At 41.8% G+C, this 16,128-nt stretch overlaps 2 protein-coding genes across 2 annotated transcripts in view; one reads left to right on the forward strand and one right to left on the reverse strand.

Moving 5' to 3' along the window:
- DNAH12 (dynein axonemal heavy chain 12) overlaps positions 1–6,346 on the reverse strand; it is a 59,219-nt gene extending 52,873 nt beyond the window's left edge. The window contains exons 1-9 of the mRNA XM_077184526.1: positions 6,226–6,346; positions 5,611–5,774; positions 5,315–5,405; positions 5,019–5,042; positions 3,904–4,093; positions 2,583–2,661; positions 1,958–2,116; positions 1,083–1,278; positions 446–634 (exon numbers count right to left, since the gene is read on the reverse strand). Of these exons, the coding sequence (XP_077040641.1) occupies positions 446–634; positions 1,083–1,278; positions 1,958–2,116; positions 2,583–2,661; positions 3,904–4,093; positions 5,019–5,042; positions 5,315–5,405; positions 5,611–5,774 (1,092 nt within the window). The 5' untranslated portion in view covers positions 6,226–6,346. The remainder of the gene's footprint in view (positions 1–445; positions 635–1,082; positions 1,279–1,957; positions 2,117–2,582; positions 2,662–3,903; positions 4,094–5,018; positions 5,043–5,314; positions 5,406–5,610; positions 5,775–6,225) is intronic.
- Positions 6,347–7,324: 978 nt separating this feature from the next.
- PDE12 (phosphodiesterase 12) lies at positions 7,325–12,041 on the forward strand. Its single transcript, XM_054639964.2, has 3 exons — positions 7,325–8,622; positions 9,653–9,731; positions 10,432–12,041. The coding sequence occupies exons 1-3, from the start codon at positions 7,375–7,377 to the stop codon at positions 10,872–10,874; spliced, it is 1,770 nt and encodes a 589-aa protein (XP_054495939.2). The 5' UTR covers positions 7,325–7,374; the 3' UTR covers positions 10,875–12,041.
- The last annotated feature ends 4,087 nt before the right edge of the window (positions 12,042–16,128 follow it).

Consider the following 16,128-nt stretch of genomic DNA (forward strand, 5'->3'; position numbering starts at 1 on the left):
CAGACAGGTTCCCAAGACATCAATCTTTTGATGTTGTATATAATAGTTTTTAGGGATTTGAGTATTTTCTTTTTCCTAGAAAGAAAAGCAATATCAACTCTATTTTTCCTTGTGTTTATCTGGAGATCTTGACTTTAATGAAAATTTATTGTAAATCAGCACATATATAATAAAGATGTTATTATTGTAATTGCAGACCCAAAGAGCAGACTAAAACAATCAATAGCAGGTGCACCAAGTTTTTATAAAGAAGGAATTACAAAATTACTTCAGAGCCTGGAGTGCCACTGGGCATCAAGATTCATGATGTGACCTGTAGAATCATTATGGAAAATAAATAAAAGTTGCATTCTGATTCCATTGCCAGGGTAGTCAGACTCCTAAATCACAAGTATTTTCACTGAACATCTTAACAATTGCATAATGAAAAAAACCAGAAGCACACCTGGAGAGTCTGTCCTATACAATCAACTACAAACAGAATTGCTTCTTCTAAGTCTTGTAAGCTTGGATAAAACTCCATTCTATTTTCATCAAGAGTCAAGTCCATCTTAAATATAGGCAGACGTCTTCTGTCTTCCAGATCAAAAAGTTTCACAAAAACTTCTGTTGTTCTTTGCAGTAATTCTTTCAGCTAGGTAATAATATAGATCACCTATTAGTTGACATATAAAGGGCTCAACCCGTTTTCCACTCATCCAGTAAGCCAGGATTTCCATTCATTTTAGCACTTCTGGCCTGACTTATGGATAACTGAAGCACTGTGAATTTTTCTAATAATTCTAAGTAGAAATCAGTTAGATTATTTTTTCTAATAATTCTAATTAGAAATCAGTTCTAATTTTTCTAGTGGTTATTAGTCCCAACTCTTAAATGATAAAAGCTAATGAACAAGTAAACATTTCAGTAAAGTCCATGCATCTATTTTTGCTACAAAAGTAAGTCTATTATTAATACATGCATGTAGAAACAAAATATCTTGAAAGCATTTTCCTTTGACTAGACTATTGTTCCATTATTTTTCTACAAAGCAAGTAATGTTTTAATGCCATTAAGTTTATCATGGGAGGAAAGATATTTACCTGATTAGACATAAGCACAGCCACACAGTTATAAAAAGACTCAAGCTGATCCAAGTTTACACCATCCAGGGATTCTGGTTGACTAAAGAGACCGAGAACCCTTTGGTACCACGTAGTCATTATCTTGTCTTCTGCTTTAGAACAGCTCAGGGATGCATCAGTTTTTAAAGATCTACAGTCAATTGGTCCTTTCAATCTAGAAAAGAAAGTTACAGCCAACTTTATAAACAAAATTTAAACAAACCAAACACGGAGTAAGGTAACAATACAAACTTTTGTATTACAAACCTAGTTTTTCTCTAGCAGGAAGCACAGTGGGAATTTACACATTGCTTCAGTAGACTAAAAGGAAAGAAAAAGCCTGCCTCAAACTCCAGGATTTGCAGAACAATTACCAGAAAAAATAACGTGGAAAAATATTTTGAAAATTATCTTTTTGAAAACTATGAAAATTTAAAGTTCCAAGATTAAACAGAAAATTCAACTTCTGAAAACCAGCAAGAAGTCTGATCTTCAAGGTTAGCATAGAATTTTGTACAGATGACAATACTACGAGAAGTTGATTTTTCAAATCCTACTTTAAACAGATTTCTATGGAAATTAAGCATTAAGAATAAGTGAACAATGGGGAGAAATTTACAAAATTAAAGGCAAAATACAAATCAAAAGGTCTGATATTACCAACAACTTGAATAACAATAAAATACATAACGAGAGAAAAAAAGTCACGTCATAACACACAGTAACTTAAATCACAGTATGTTAAAATGGTGCATCAAAGCAATGTTCTATGATAAATAATAGAACTGAACAAGCTCATCTTTATCAGCTTCAAAAACCTGTATGGGTCAATATTTCAGCAGAACAGACTTTACCTGCAACTAGAGAAATCCACTACAAGAAAGTCAAAGAATGCTGTATAACCAAAATCCAGTAGTGTTTTCATTGTGGGGTGAAGAATATGTAAGGTGGAATTTATTTGGTTTTTTGCTTTGATATAACTGCTACGCCACGTACTAGAAAAATCCAGGCCTCTAAAAAAGAAAAAGCATTAAAAAGCAACCAAAACAAATAAACAAACAAAAATTAAGAGCTCAAGCACTACTTGAATAAAGTACTGATACATAAAAGATGTATTCAAAAGATTATTCTCTAGTGGGAACAGTTAATTAATGCCACACACATGTCCTCACCACCATGCAGTGGAAGTCATACAGATACTCTGTCTGATAAAACATGCTTTATCCTCCATGGTATTTTCAGATGCTGCTCTACGTAACTAGAACAGTAATAAAACACTGTCAGTGCTAAAACTTTGTAGAGCATTCAGATAAGAGATGTTCAAATGCAAGATCCTCTGCAGAGATTTAAAAATGCCCCAGTGAGGGGCTCCAGAATTAATCTTGCACCATAACTCTGTCCACACAGCTCAGCAAGAATGTCCCTCATGTAACTCAGTGTGTTTTGCCAGTCAGTTATTTGCTAACTGAATCCACTCACAGAGGTAATGAAGGCAAAGGTGCCTCCTCTTCCAACTTATCAAGTTCTTTTATGTCTGGTTTGACAAGAGCTCTTCTCACTAAAAAAAATACATGAACATTAGAAGAAAATTAGGCCATATTCAATAGTCACTGTACTTCCTTAAACCAAGCACATAGTAGGAGGAAAAAGTAATTGTGTCACCCTAGTCTGCAAAACATGTTCTCTCAAAGGCAACTGAAAATCAACAGCTTCTCTGAATTTTTATACAGATTTGGGTGCCTTAATTCCAATTCTGGCTCCTGTTCCTGAAGGTTTTCAGATGGGTTTGTGCTTACATAATGGAATACTTCTGCAGTTTCTCTGCTGAGGGGATGGTCAGTGACAGCAACAGGCTCCCCAGGGAGGTGGTCACAGCACCAGTCCTGCCAGGGGGCAAGGAGCACCTGGACAGTGCTCTCAGAGCCCTGAAAGGAGCAAGGAGCTGGACTCTAATCCTTATGGACCCCTTCCAAGTTGATATATTCTAGAATTGCAAGAATTTATGGCAACTCTGTTACATAATTACAGTGAGGTACTATAATTATGCCACTGATGACATTACAAAGAAGTTAGTCCAATGTTAAATTGTTTATTTTTTAATCTACATTTTTAAAAGACCAGCCACTCACTAAGATATTAACAAAACTGAGCCCAATTTCAGATTCCAGTTACTACAAATGTAAATAAATTAATACATGATTTCAAAAAAACACTTTCAAAATTCCAGTTCATTACTCTTTTTACAGGTTTCAAAATTGAAGTGACTTGTATGAGTGATATCTGAAAACAGTAATTATCTTTGCAGATTTTTATTGTGAGCTTCCTCCTGCAACAAAAGCACTATCAGAAAACTCATGAATGCATTTGTGAATAAAAAGCTTAAAAAAAGCTGCTGTTCCTGAAGAGGTAGAAAGAAAGACTAGTACATTAAAAGTTTCTCCTTTCTTTAACAGTAAATAGCAATACATTCTTGCTTCAAATTAACTAAATGGGTTAAAGACATAATGAAATAACTTCATCAGCAATCAACCTTTTTGACATGAGCTCTGCAGCTGTCTTTGCTTGAACTGTACTTTCAGCTGGTTAACTTTTTATTGGTTCAAATAAAATAAGCAAGTTTTGCCTTAAATATTACGGCCAACATACATTTGATAAGGCAGGAAAAGCTAAATCAGTAGTTGATTACAAAGATCCTGCCTGGCTGAAACAAACCAGAAAAATTATTTTAAGCATGAGAATATGGAGTTTATAATACATATACTAACATGAGTATAAGTGCTGAGTAATCTGTGGTACTTACACACACATCTTTGCATGCTTTTTTCATAATCCCTTACTACCTCCTTTAAAAGGTCTTCAGTGAGCAGCTCTCTATCTCTGCCCTCCATAAGTGGCTGTGGCACCATGGCAAGCATGGACCTCAGCCACTGCTGCTGGATAGGAACCATGGGATTACTCTGCACACAGTTCTTCAAAAAGAAGTATTCTGCCTGGAAGGACAAGATTTTCAGAGCTCTAATAGCTACCTATGTACGAATTTTTGTGTTAGGCTTGGCAAAAGTCTCTTTTTATTCATAATTTCTTCATTTCAAAATTTCTTAGTTTCCATAAAGGTGGGGTATTTAATCTAATCTTTTCTGTATTCACTGACTAATACCCTAAAAACTGCTTTGTGGTTGGTAACATGGTCTCTGTCTTAATGTTTAAATATATAATATTGTACTTGTCACTATGGCATTTTCCTTGGTCCGCTGCTGAAGTTTATGGCCAACAATAAAATAGTTCAAGGTTAAGGTTATTGTTGTTTGGACAAACATTTATCTGGCAAAAATTGTGGACAAAGATCCTCCATAAGAGGAGTGGATCTTGGCCAAAGAAATAGGTATTTCTGCTTTTGATTGACAACTTTTGTATAAAATCTCTACATAATGAGTTTGCCTAACAACAGCTAGGCAAAACTGGTGTTACCTTAGGCTACTTAATGTAAATATTTCAATACTAATTTGAGTTTCAACTGGCTCTCAGAGATGAAGTCTTACTTTAAAAGCTGTACACAAATTTGAAGTTTAGTGCATGTTCTTCAAATTAAGGGAACGATGTCAAAAACTCCTTTTTGTACAAGCTAAGGTACAATCTATGACCTCAACTGAAAAAAATCCTGAAGCCTGTTAGTTTTTTTTTTTCCTAAATAATCACCTTTAACTAAGGTTAAATTATTATTGATAGATGCTCTTTCTAAAACACAAAAATACTTTCCCTCTACAGGACCACAAGACAAGATTCCTATTTTGCTTCTAATCAATTTTCCCTCACCAAGATTACTTCTTCCTGTTTAATAACAATAATTCTGCATAACACACTTCTCTTAATTCACTCTTTAATGCCAAAAAAAGCAAATGAAAGAATTGAACTCACCCTTAGTTGTCTTTCATTGTCCATCTGTATCAAAAGAAATGGAAAATTGTTATATATGAAGAACATACAAAAAAATACTGGAAATATAAAATTTAGCAAATATTATTCTTGAACAAATACTTTATTCTACAGATATACGGGCATATATTTCAATTGAATTACCTGAGTATATAAATACATTTATGAATTACTGAGGAGCAAAACAAGTACCTTGAAGTAAATTCTAAGAAGGAAAATAAATGTCCCCATAACAAAGAACTAAATAGAAAATACTTAATAAAGAAATACTTTCTCACAGTAGAAGGCAGTTCTGTGATAGGAGGTGCAGCATCTCTCTCCTCTCTTTCATCCATGTCAATGTAAGAGACTTCAAGAGCTCGATCAATTCTAAAGTAAACCACAGCATCAGAAGTGGAGAAAAACTACAAATAATACAATGAAAATAATGCTAGCACTTTAATCAATGCAACCTATTTTTTCATCTTGATCACTAAATCTCACTATATGAAACAAACACTGTTATTTGTCAAATATCAAATGTGTCATGTCTCTTTCACTTGAATTTCAATGTCTTGAATTACATGAAACTCACAGTATCTGATTAATGATCTTTTGCTCCTCCTTGCCTTTGTGGTATGCCAACAGTTTCTTCTGTGATGGTGACTCTTCAGATATGACTGGTGGAGGTAAAGCAGGGGGACGAAACAAAGTTCTCAAAGTCCGTTTACTGGAAGTTGCTTCATCTGAGTGCTCCATCTAAAACCATAACAAAACCAAAATTCTAGAACACAGTCCTGTCCAGAAAGGAGTTTAACACATGCATCTATTAAGTTGAATGTATGTAAGGCGTAAAATGAGGTCACCTCAGGGATCTCCAGAGTTTAGGTATGAGTTGTTTCAAAAGACAGAACAATCGTTTATATGGTAAAATGGCAAAGAGAGAGTGTGTACATACAGAGCCTGTCATAAGAAGGAAAAAAAAAAGAGAAAGGAAGAAAGGAAGAAAGAAAGACTCCAACAATTTTCAACTAAAAGATCACTCTTCTATGGCGGCTTAATCGTCTGAGCGGGGCTATTCCAAAGACTGATGGTCGGGTTCCCCTGGAAACACGATGCACAAACTCACCACTGCTTTTCAACAGCTTCCCACAGTGGAGCAGAAAGACAAAACTACCTCCTAAATCAGTGGTATATCCTAAAAACGCACCAAACCGGGGATGGTGGATGCACCAAAGGACACAAAGGACTCAACCAAGGCCGGCCGGGACACGGCCTTTTCCCGGCGCTCCCTCAGCCCCGCCGCCCTCACCTCTCCCGGCGCCGCGGTCCCGCTCGGGACAACAGCGCGGTTACCGCGGAGCCGAGGGCGGGCCCGGGCCGTGAGGGGCGCTCGGGGCTCTCCCTGGCCGAGATCAGTGCGTCTCGTGATGAGAGGAAAAAAAGAAAAAGAAACTTGGAAAAACCTTACCTTGACCGTCCCGGTCTTGCACAGGGCTGAGACAATCCGAGCGAGTCAGAAAGTCCCTCTGCTCCAGGCTCTGCCTGCACCAAGCAGATCACAGCAAAAATGCTTGAGAAATTAGAAATATAATAATACCCTCAAGCATCAGGTGGCTGTTGCTAACCTTTTCCTTTTTTTACAACTATAAATGGAAATTTTAAGGAACTCTACACATTTGCTACCCACCTGCCCACACTTGGCAAAAGAGGCTTTAAAATCCTAATTTTGTGTCTGTGTAGGCAGAGCTCCACACGCAGTCTGAGGGAGCAGGGCGGGGGGATTTTATATCTGTTTTCCAAAGTCCTGGACACCTGCCTGGTGTGGCTCTCACTACAAGGGACTATTCAGCGTGAGGTGTCAACCCAGACATGAAATGTTTTCTCACGAACAGAACACAAACCCAAACTCTTGAGTTAAAGGATTTATCAACAAGCAATTAGTATCGGGGCGTTATGAGGGAGACCCGCCCACGCCTCGAACATCTGTTGGCCGGGAAGCTGCGCCGAGCAGAGGGGGTTTCGCCGCTGAGGGAGCAGAACCCGCTGGTTCTCCGATCGGCCAGACTCACGCCGTGCCGGCCGGTTAACGGCGGGGCGCGGGCTGCGGGCACGGGAGCGAGAGCACGGCCCGGAGCGGGGCACGGGGCACCAGCAGGGGGCGCTGCCTCACGGCTGGCAGCGCGAGCCCGCCCCCTTCCCGCCTCCCACGCGGCCCCGCCCCTTGCCCCGCGCGCTGACGGCAGCTGCAGCCCCGCCCCGCCCGTTGCTCCGGCCCCGTCGCGCGCGGTGACGGCAGCGACAGCCCCGCCCCGCGGTTCCGGCCGCGCCCCGCGGAAGCCGCAGCGGCGCCGGGTCCATGTGGCGTCGGCTCCGCTCCGCCCTCCGGAGCCTCCGCGGCTCCCCCGCCGCACCCCCGCACGGCGGTGGCGGCCGCCCGCCCGCCGCCATGGAGCGCGCCGTGGTGCGCTGTGTGCCGTCCGAGCCCAAGCTGAGCCTGCGGTTCGTGCTGCCCGACGGCAGTGCTCGGCACATGCAGCGCGACCAGGCGGAGCCGCTGGGGCGGGCACTGGCGCGCATCGCCACCAACGCCGCTAAGGGCTACGGCAAGGCGGGCAAGAAGAGCAAGAAGGCGCGGGCGGAGGGCGGCGCGGAGGGCGAGGCGGCGGTGCCGGCCGTGCCGGCCGTGCGGCTATTCTCCCGCGACGGCGCGGCGGTGGCGGAGGAGGTGCCGAACGCGGCTGCCTGGCAGGACGGCGCCGTGCTGCACATCGGAGACGCGCGGTACCGCGTGGAGCGCAACCCGCCCGTGCTCACCGAACTCCGCCTGCCGCGCTCGCTCCTCGCCGGCTTCCCCGTGTGCCCCAAGGTGAGCGCCGAGTTCGCCGCGCCGCAGCACTGCCTGTTCCGCTGGTTCCGCGAGCAGCGCCCCGCGGGCGGCGGGGAGGCGGCTGGGGAGGCCTGGGTGGAGACGGCGGCGGCCGAGCGCGTGTTCACGCCGTCCAACGCGCTGGTGGGGCTGCGGCTGAAGCTGCGCTGCACGCCCGGGGACGGGGAGCAGCGCTACGGCCCGGCCCTCGAGGTGGAAAGCAGCAGCCCCGTGGAGGCCGGGCCCGGCGCCTGCACCTTCGACGCCCGGCACCTCTACACCAAGAAGGTTTGCGGCCACGGCTCCGTCCGCGCCGTCTCCTACAACATCCTGGCCGACACGTACGCGCAGACGGAGTTCTCCCGCACCGTGCTCTACCCCTACTGCGCTCCCTACGCCCTGGAGATCGACTACCGCCAGAACCTGCTCAAGAAGGAGCTGGCGGGGTACAGCGCCGACCTCATCTGCTTGCAAGAGGTGGATAAATCTGTCTTCGTGGACAGCTTGGCCCCGGCGCTAGATGCTTTTGGACTGGAGGGGCTGTTCAAGATTAAGGAGAAGCAGCACGAAGGCCTGGCCACTTTCTATCGCAGGGACAAGTTCAGCCTCCTCAGCCAGCACGATATCGCTTTCAGCGAAGCCCTGGTCTCAGAGCCGCTGCACAAGGAGCTGTGTGAGCAGCTGGCCAAGTACCCCCTGGTGCAGGAGAAGGTGCTGCAGAGGTCCTCTGTGCTGCAGGTACCAGCTTTGACATGCCTTCTTCTCTTTCCCTTCTTTTTTTCCCCCCTTTCTTCTCCTCCCACTGTCTCCAGGTGCAGCAGGGCCAGCGTTGAGCCTCAGGCAGTCGAAGGGAGATGAGGGATTAAGAGTTTGAAACATGGAACTTTGTTCTCTATTAGCTGGGGTAATGAATAGAGGAGAAGATCCACTTAGGAACAAAAATAAAACATTGAGATCTTACTGAACTGCATATATGGAATTACCAAAATTTGGTAAAAAAAGGCAATATTATTTTGCTTTAAAATGAAGACAGCTGTTGAGATTCTGGGCCAGGTAGTGATTCCTGGCTGGTGGTATTGGCAGCCAGTGTTTCATTACTTACTCTTATATGTCAGAATATTCTTTATAAAACTTAGATCTTATAAATCAATTTTAAGTTAGTTGAGTATGCTTTATAATGCCTCTTTAGCAAGTGACAGGAGGGAGACAAATAAGGTTGGACAGGTGTGTGAGCTTCCTGATGCCAGAGGCTCTGCCCACAGAGCTGTTGTGCAAGCACAAGTGTGTAAAATAAAAGGCTGTGTCAGGAGCTGCAGAAACACCAGTAAAAGTTTCCTGCTCATGGACTGAGTAGGACTAATGGGATTTCTTTATAACTGAAATCACCTCCAAATTTTGTTCAGTTTAACAGTTATGGAATGCTACATTTGCTTGCTGAAAATGGAGATTTAGCTCCAGTTCTGTTGCAGAGAGGGAATACAAAAGTATTCAGAATGGTACAGCCTGAACTATAACTTATGAAAAAATATGGTCAAACCAGACAGAGTCAAAAGAATGTTTGTTAAATGATGCAGTGAGAATATTTTGGCTGATACCCAGATCTTACATAGAAGACTATTGAAAAGTACAGCTCCTAAATTGAGTTTATTGGTTATAAGCATCAGATTCTTGGAACTGGATTGCCACAGGGGCATAAACTAATTAGTGCATTTTAAAATATATAACCTCTCTATTTAAGACTTAACAAAGACTATTTTCTCTCTTAAAGGTTTCAGTTCTTCAGTCTACAACTGATCCTTCCAGGAAGCTTTGTGTAGCAAATACCCACCTATACTGGCACCCCAAAGGTAATTTTGGCACATTCCTGCATGTAGGATAACTGGGTTTGGAAAGGTTCTTGCTCTTTCTTGGGAGAATAGATTTCCCACCATTCTTTTGCAGCTATAGCCTTTTCTTCTGGAACTGAGGGTTTCCTGCCTCACTTCTTATCTAGATGGAATCAAGCCAGATTCCTAGGTCTGTTTATATATTTATTTTTTCAGTGTGCCTAGGAGTCAATAGAATCCAGCTGAAAGCAAGGCAAGTCACATCACACAGAATTTGCCCAAAAAGCAGACCATAAAATAGAGAGAACTATGTGTGTGCTTATGGTATCCTAGACCTGTTGAACATGGAGCTCTCCCAGAGTACTGCCAGGAGGGGCAACCAGATTGGGCTCCAGAAGCTCTTAGGAGAGATTCTTCTCAGTTAGTTTTCTTTTGGCTCTGTGCATTTTTGGGAATATTATTAGGATGGTTGCCATGAAATGGAAAACTGCTGTATATGGGTGTTAAAGCTTCAGAGTTCTTGCATGGGCAAGTTTAAGGTGAAATTGTTACTCAAAAATATTTATAGTCACAAACTTGAAAGGCTTCTTAATGCATGAAAACTATTCTAAAATTCAGGATTGCTGTTTCAGAGCTACTATATATGCTTAAATGAGCAACCCAGTGAGCACCTCCAGTGCTGTTCTGCATTATTTGAAAGAATACTTTTGTATGTCCTCAGGAGGGAACATCCGTCTGATCCAGATTGCTGTGGCCATGTCTCACATCCAGCACGTAGCCTGTGACTTGTATCCCAGGATCCCAGTCATATTCTGTGGGGATTTTAATAGCACACCCTCCTCAGGAGCTTACAGCTTTATCAGCAGCGGTGGCATTGCTGAAGATCATGAAGACTGGGTCTCAAATGGGGAGGAAGAAAGGTGCAGTATGTCTCTCAGCCATCCTTTCAAACTGCTAAGTGCTTGTGGAGAACCTGCTTATACAAACTATGTTGGTGGGTTTCATGGATGTCTGGACTACATTTTCATTGACAGAAACGCTCTAGAGGTGGAACAAGTTATTCCATTGCCAAGTCATGAAGAAATAACAACCCACCAGGCTTTGCCAAGTGTTTCACATCCTTCTGATCATATAGCACTAATTTGTGACTTGAAGTGGAAATAGAGTAGCTCTGGCATGGTGCTTTTGGGGGTTTTTAAACAAGAAATTTAATTTAATGTACTGCTGGGCAACTGAGGTTAGACCCTGACTTGTAGGCTACTAAAAGGAAAGCCAAAATGATTAATGAAGAGTTCATGTGTTTAATGGCTCTACTGAGTATTGTCACACTGTTCAGAACATTTGCATGACAATTTCCCCCTTTTTTATATGCTAATGGAAAAAAATACATTGAAGACAGGGTTTTGAGAATTGGATTATCATATACATTTTTAGTGTTTTTAAAGAATTAAGAATTATTTTGTTTAAAAAAAAAGAATTTAATCTGATATGTAAGACAGTCTACAAATTGAACCCTGTTTAATTCAGAAATAAACACAGAACCTAAATCCAAATGGATTTAGTTGACTCCACTTTGATTAATACAACTGTAAGTTAAGTTCATAAATTGTCTTGTTCACTTACCATTACTGTGGCACAACTTCTAGTAAGTTGCATGAACAATGTACTTGTACCTACCAACTTCTGAAATGATGTTCTTAATTATCGGTGAGTAGACCTTGTCAAAAATCAACCATATTAAATTCAAGGCTGTAATTGATTTGGAAGCAATTTGTCTGCCCACATAACATGGCTAATGAGGATAATGTTAACACCTTGTGAAATTGGACTACATGAAGAAACAGCATCTACTTTGAACATATGTTCCTTCTGGTTTGAGTCATCAACAATAAAAGATACTGGAGTTTAGGACAACCAGCTTTGGATGGGAGGGAGCTTTTTATCAGTATCATCTGTTTTCAGGTGGGGAGAGATACAGAACAATGTGGTGCATTAGTTATCTGTGCCTAAATCTTTACAAAGAAACACAAGTGACTTGCAAACCTTTATCACAATGGTTATATTTTGTTTTTCCCTTGCATACAAAGACAACCTGAATTTGTAGTGGTTTTCCATGTGTTTTTTCTTTCTAGAAATAGCCTAGTTTGCCCTATTTTGTAGGATGCAGGGAAGTGTATTTTATCCATACCTTCACAGAATGTGTTGGAGTGGGTTCAGTCATTTAACAAGGTTCTTGCCCTGCATCATTCATCCATGGAAAACAAAAAGCATTTGGAAACCATTCACTAGATCTTCCTCTTTCACCTAATAAAACTCCCTTTATCAATTGTCTGTCACTGTTGTCAGTTTGGGGTTTTTTCCTAGTTACTGGTGTCTTCCATGGCAAAACAAGTCTGCCTGGGTTGATAAAAGCTGTGTACTCTACTGCACACCTGCTCACCTCCCCTACATTCTGGTGCTCTGTAGCTGGGATTCACTCAACTGTTTAAACACTACTCACACCAGGAAGTCACTTTCAGGTGAGATATTTCTGAGGGTTGCTGGTGCTGTCTCTTGCCATAGTAATTGCTGTGCTGTGAAGGGTGATGGAAGTGAGATTGTGTTACTTACACGGGCCAACTGAGCTCCCCTTGTAACTCAACGGAACCTTCTTGTCCTCATTTTTAATTACCAATCCATTACAACTGGGTTACTTTGTATTTTCCTAACCTAAACATTAAAACTTGTAACTTGTCCCTGGAACCAGAAGATGGAGCTGCTCAGAGAACAGACTTGCCTGGTGCTCTGCCTCCCTTCCCAGAAACGGCAGCTCCCTCCCGCTTGCTTTGCTGGCACTTGGGCTGCTGCCTCTGCCTCCCTGCAGACCAGGGAGAGGGAGTGCAAAGGGAAGCTGGAATCTGCAGGAAGCAAGTGGTGAGGACAAACACAGCACTGGAACAGGCCCTTGCACATGGCAGATAATCCTTTACTATGTTTAGGAGAAAGTCAGTCCTGTGAGCTGATGCTGGGGAATCTCCAGACCCAGTATCTTCCAATTAGGAAACTACAGCAGCAGGGGCTGACTGCCAATAGCAGCAATGTGTCAGGAACCTGCCACATGTCAAGAATGAGAATGCAGCACTAGGGTCTACATTAGGAAAGGCACAGTTCAAAAAACCTGAGTTTTTTGGGGAAAAGAACCCTTAGGTATACCTTTGGCCCAGAGCCCCCAGGCTCCCAAGCTCTATTTACATCTGTGTGAGGTAACAGATGGTGCTTCCTCCTGCACTTACCTTGATTTTTAACTCCCATTTTGGCTCTCCCTACACCTCTGGACCTTGCCCAGCAATTAATTCTTCCTCTCTAAATCACATCCAGAACCCACATTTGTAAAAGTCCCATTCAACTTGTCTCCATTTTATTTCATAAACCTAAACCCACCTGTACTTGTTCCTCATCCAGCAATTGGAAAGTTCCATGGCCTTCACAACAAAAAAACGGGTAGGATTTTCTTTGCATCTTTGTAAATGTGGATGGGATTTTTTGTTTTTGTTACTCTACTTTCCCAGACCACCTGTTAAGGAAAAAGGAAAATCTGTTTGCCTTCTACTTGAATTTCCCATCTCTGATTCATTAAACTTAGAGACAGTGCTGCCTCCTACCTGTCTGTTGTCTCAGGAGAGAATTGTTTCTTCTTCCACAGTGGCTCCTGCTGTGGACAAACTCATCACTCACAAGAATATTACAGAACTAAGGGCACTCAAAACACTGACCTTCTGAAGAGAGCACACTTGGCTCATTTTTAGGCTCTGGGCATTGTGAAATGTTTACCTGTGTATTTGATATGTACAAAATCAACCAAGTTCTGCCAGATCCTTCAGACTGGTCTGGCAACTTGAAACTCCTATTGTTCTTTCCCCTAACCATATCTGTTCCAGACAAAGAGGTCTCTTATCCTCCTGTGACAGTACTTGAATTCTTGCACAACTCTTGTATCATTGCTATTTTTGAAAAGTATAATTCAAGCATTAAGTAAAGCACCTATATATATATCATGATAAAGCAAGCAAGGATGCCAAATATGATTGAGAGAAGGATGAAGAAAAGAGAGGAGAAAAATGGTATGAAAAAACCAAGGGGAAAAATACCCAGTGTGCTAAGGCATCAGAGCTTTCAACATGTCAAATTAATTGTGTGGTTGCCTTGTTTCTCATATTCTTGGCATAGAAGGAAAATTGTTTCAAGTCTTCCAACTCCTACCCAGTAAGAGGAAAGGCCTTAAACATTTCAGTTTTGGCAGCTCAGCTTTATTCACAAATCCAATGGCAGCATATGAAGTGTAGCTTCTTAAATCCACATTCTTGACAAGGGGGGGAAAGACATACTGGACAAGGTGATGTGCAAAGTTTCATCATATTGCACTCAAATTACCTTTGTCCAGACCTTTATAGAAGGATTTCTTAGACTAACAAGGGACTAAAAGCTGGGCTCTGATTTTTCTTTACTGGCAAACCCCAAACCAATGTTTTACACAACCTGAGCTATTCTTGTAAGCAATTAAAAAAATGAAAATCATGCATGTGCTTAATATTTGAGAAATATATTGTCACCATGGTCAAATAAAAGAAAACCCACTCTTTCTTCAGTATTTTGTTCTCTGTAGTTAAGCTGGCCATCTGACACACTGAAATAAAGCTTCCTGTACACAAATATTACTTGACTAACGCCCCAGTGCAGCAGAACTTAGCCATTTGTTTGAATATAGAAGGTAATGTACACAAAGAGACATTCCAGCTACTGGAACTCAGGATTCCCTGTCACTACAGAGAATGAGGAACACATTTTTAGGAGTCTCATGCCTGCTCAAGGTTTTGAACTTCGGGGACAGCAGCTCAGCTCAGGTACATGACTTCTGATAGGGAAATTACAAACCATGTTAGTATCTAAACTCTTAACAGACTTGAGAAAATTGGGTGTTCATGAGAATTTCATCTTCCTCTAAAGAACACATTGTTACTGATATCCAACATTGTCTTCCTGTATTTCAGTGCAAGCTGCAGCCTTAACCCTCATGCAGACTCCATCACTCTTAAATGAGGCTCAACATCTTCATTACTTTCTGACTTTGAGAAATTATTCATTTTAGAGTAGAATTACACCTACTGATACAAAAACCCAAGCATGATGACTCAGAAATATGAACTTTGTATATACATGCTGCAAATGAAAAGAATAGTGGCTCAGAGCTCACCTAAACCTGAATAGTTACTCATTTAAATAATTAAATCTCTACCAAGCAGAATGTTTCCTTCATGGTAATAGGCCTAATTTAAGTATCTACTGTTTCATTTAAAGACTGCCTCTAACTGTGTAACAAGCATTGTTTATTTTAATGTACTGGGACAACAAAAACCAGCTTGTATTAGAGACAAGCTGTCTCTTCTGAACAAGGTGTATCTTCTAAGGTTTAATTCAAGGAACTGCATGGCTAGAAATGTGCACATCAGCAGCTACTGATCAAATGCATGGGTATTTGGTTAATAAGTGATTAGCAATTCATTAAAGGTGCAGGCAAAACCCTTCTCACCTTACACTGTCTCCTGGGTTTCCATTAAACATTGAAGACATTTAAGGACTGTATTCAAAAACTCTGGGATGCTCCCTGCTTACCTGTGCTCACAGTAACAGCACCTCTTAAGAACTTAAACCTCATTTACAGCAGAAGCTGCCCAGGAAGGTGTTCTGAACCAAAACTAGCTTGAGTTTACCAGACCTTGTCACTGGGATTTCTTGTAGCAAGGGTAACCAGACCTGGGTGGAAAATGAGAAGCACTTAGCCTGAAACTGCAACAGAATCATACTTTGGGTTCCTAAAGACATACAATCAATAAGACAGCACATTTTAGTGGGAGGGTTGAACAGTATTTGCTTCTATACAGCAGACAGGCAACAGAAAAATAGATTCTAAACTACCCATTAGTAGCAGCCTCAAAACACATATTAATTTATGCCTTTTAGACTACAAAGGTGTAAGGGGACAGAAATATGAAAACAGCCAGCAGCAGTTGTGTAGAGATGATTTTTGGGGGGTGATTCTCAGCATTATTATAATATTTGCTATATCCCTGTAAAAGCACTCAGGTTACATTCCCAGCTAGCCACCAACAGAACGTGTGACTCTCCTGCTGGGACCCATGTAGGTTTTGACATGTAGATAAAACTATGAAACAGACATGCATGCTTTTCAGGCAGTTCAAATTTGTTTTATTACAATTTTTTAACTGTTAGTATTTTCATATCTGGACATCTTGAAAGGAATTTTAGATTTACAACTTCAAAAGACATTACAGAATTATGTAAGCCCCAATGACAGCTACTCTACTGCACTGTATACAACTTGGTTGCCTCCCTTCCATGTCCCACTCTACACAGCTCCAAA

This window comes from Agelaius phoeniceus, chromosome 11 (assembly GCF_051311805.1).
Source record: "Agelaius phoeniceus isolate bAgePho1 chromosome 11, bAgePho1.hap1, whole genome shotgun sequence".
Lineage (NCBI taxonomy): Eukaryota > Metazoa > Chordata > Aves > Passeriformes > Icteridae > Agelaius > Agelaius phoeniceus.

Bases quoted from the DNA above. Each gene is read 5' to 3' on its own strand.
- PDE12 (XM_054639964.2), top strand. From the start codon at position 7,375: ATGTGGCGTCGGCTCCGCTCCGCCCTCCGGAGCCTCCGCGGCTCCCCC. The intron at 8,623-9,652 runs GTACCAGCTTTG...TCTCTCTTAAAG, and splicing joins AGAGGTCCTCTGTGCTGCAG to GTTTCAGTTCTTCAGTCTAC. The intron at 9,732-10,431 runs GTAATTTTGGCA...GTATGTCCTCAG, and splicing joins CCTATACTGGCACCCCAAAG to GAGGGAACATCCGTCTGATC.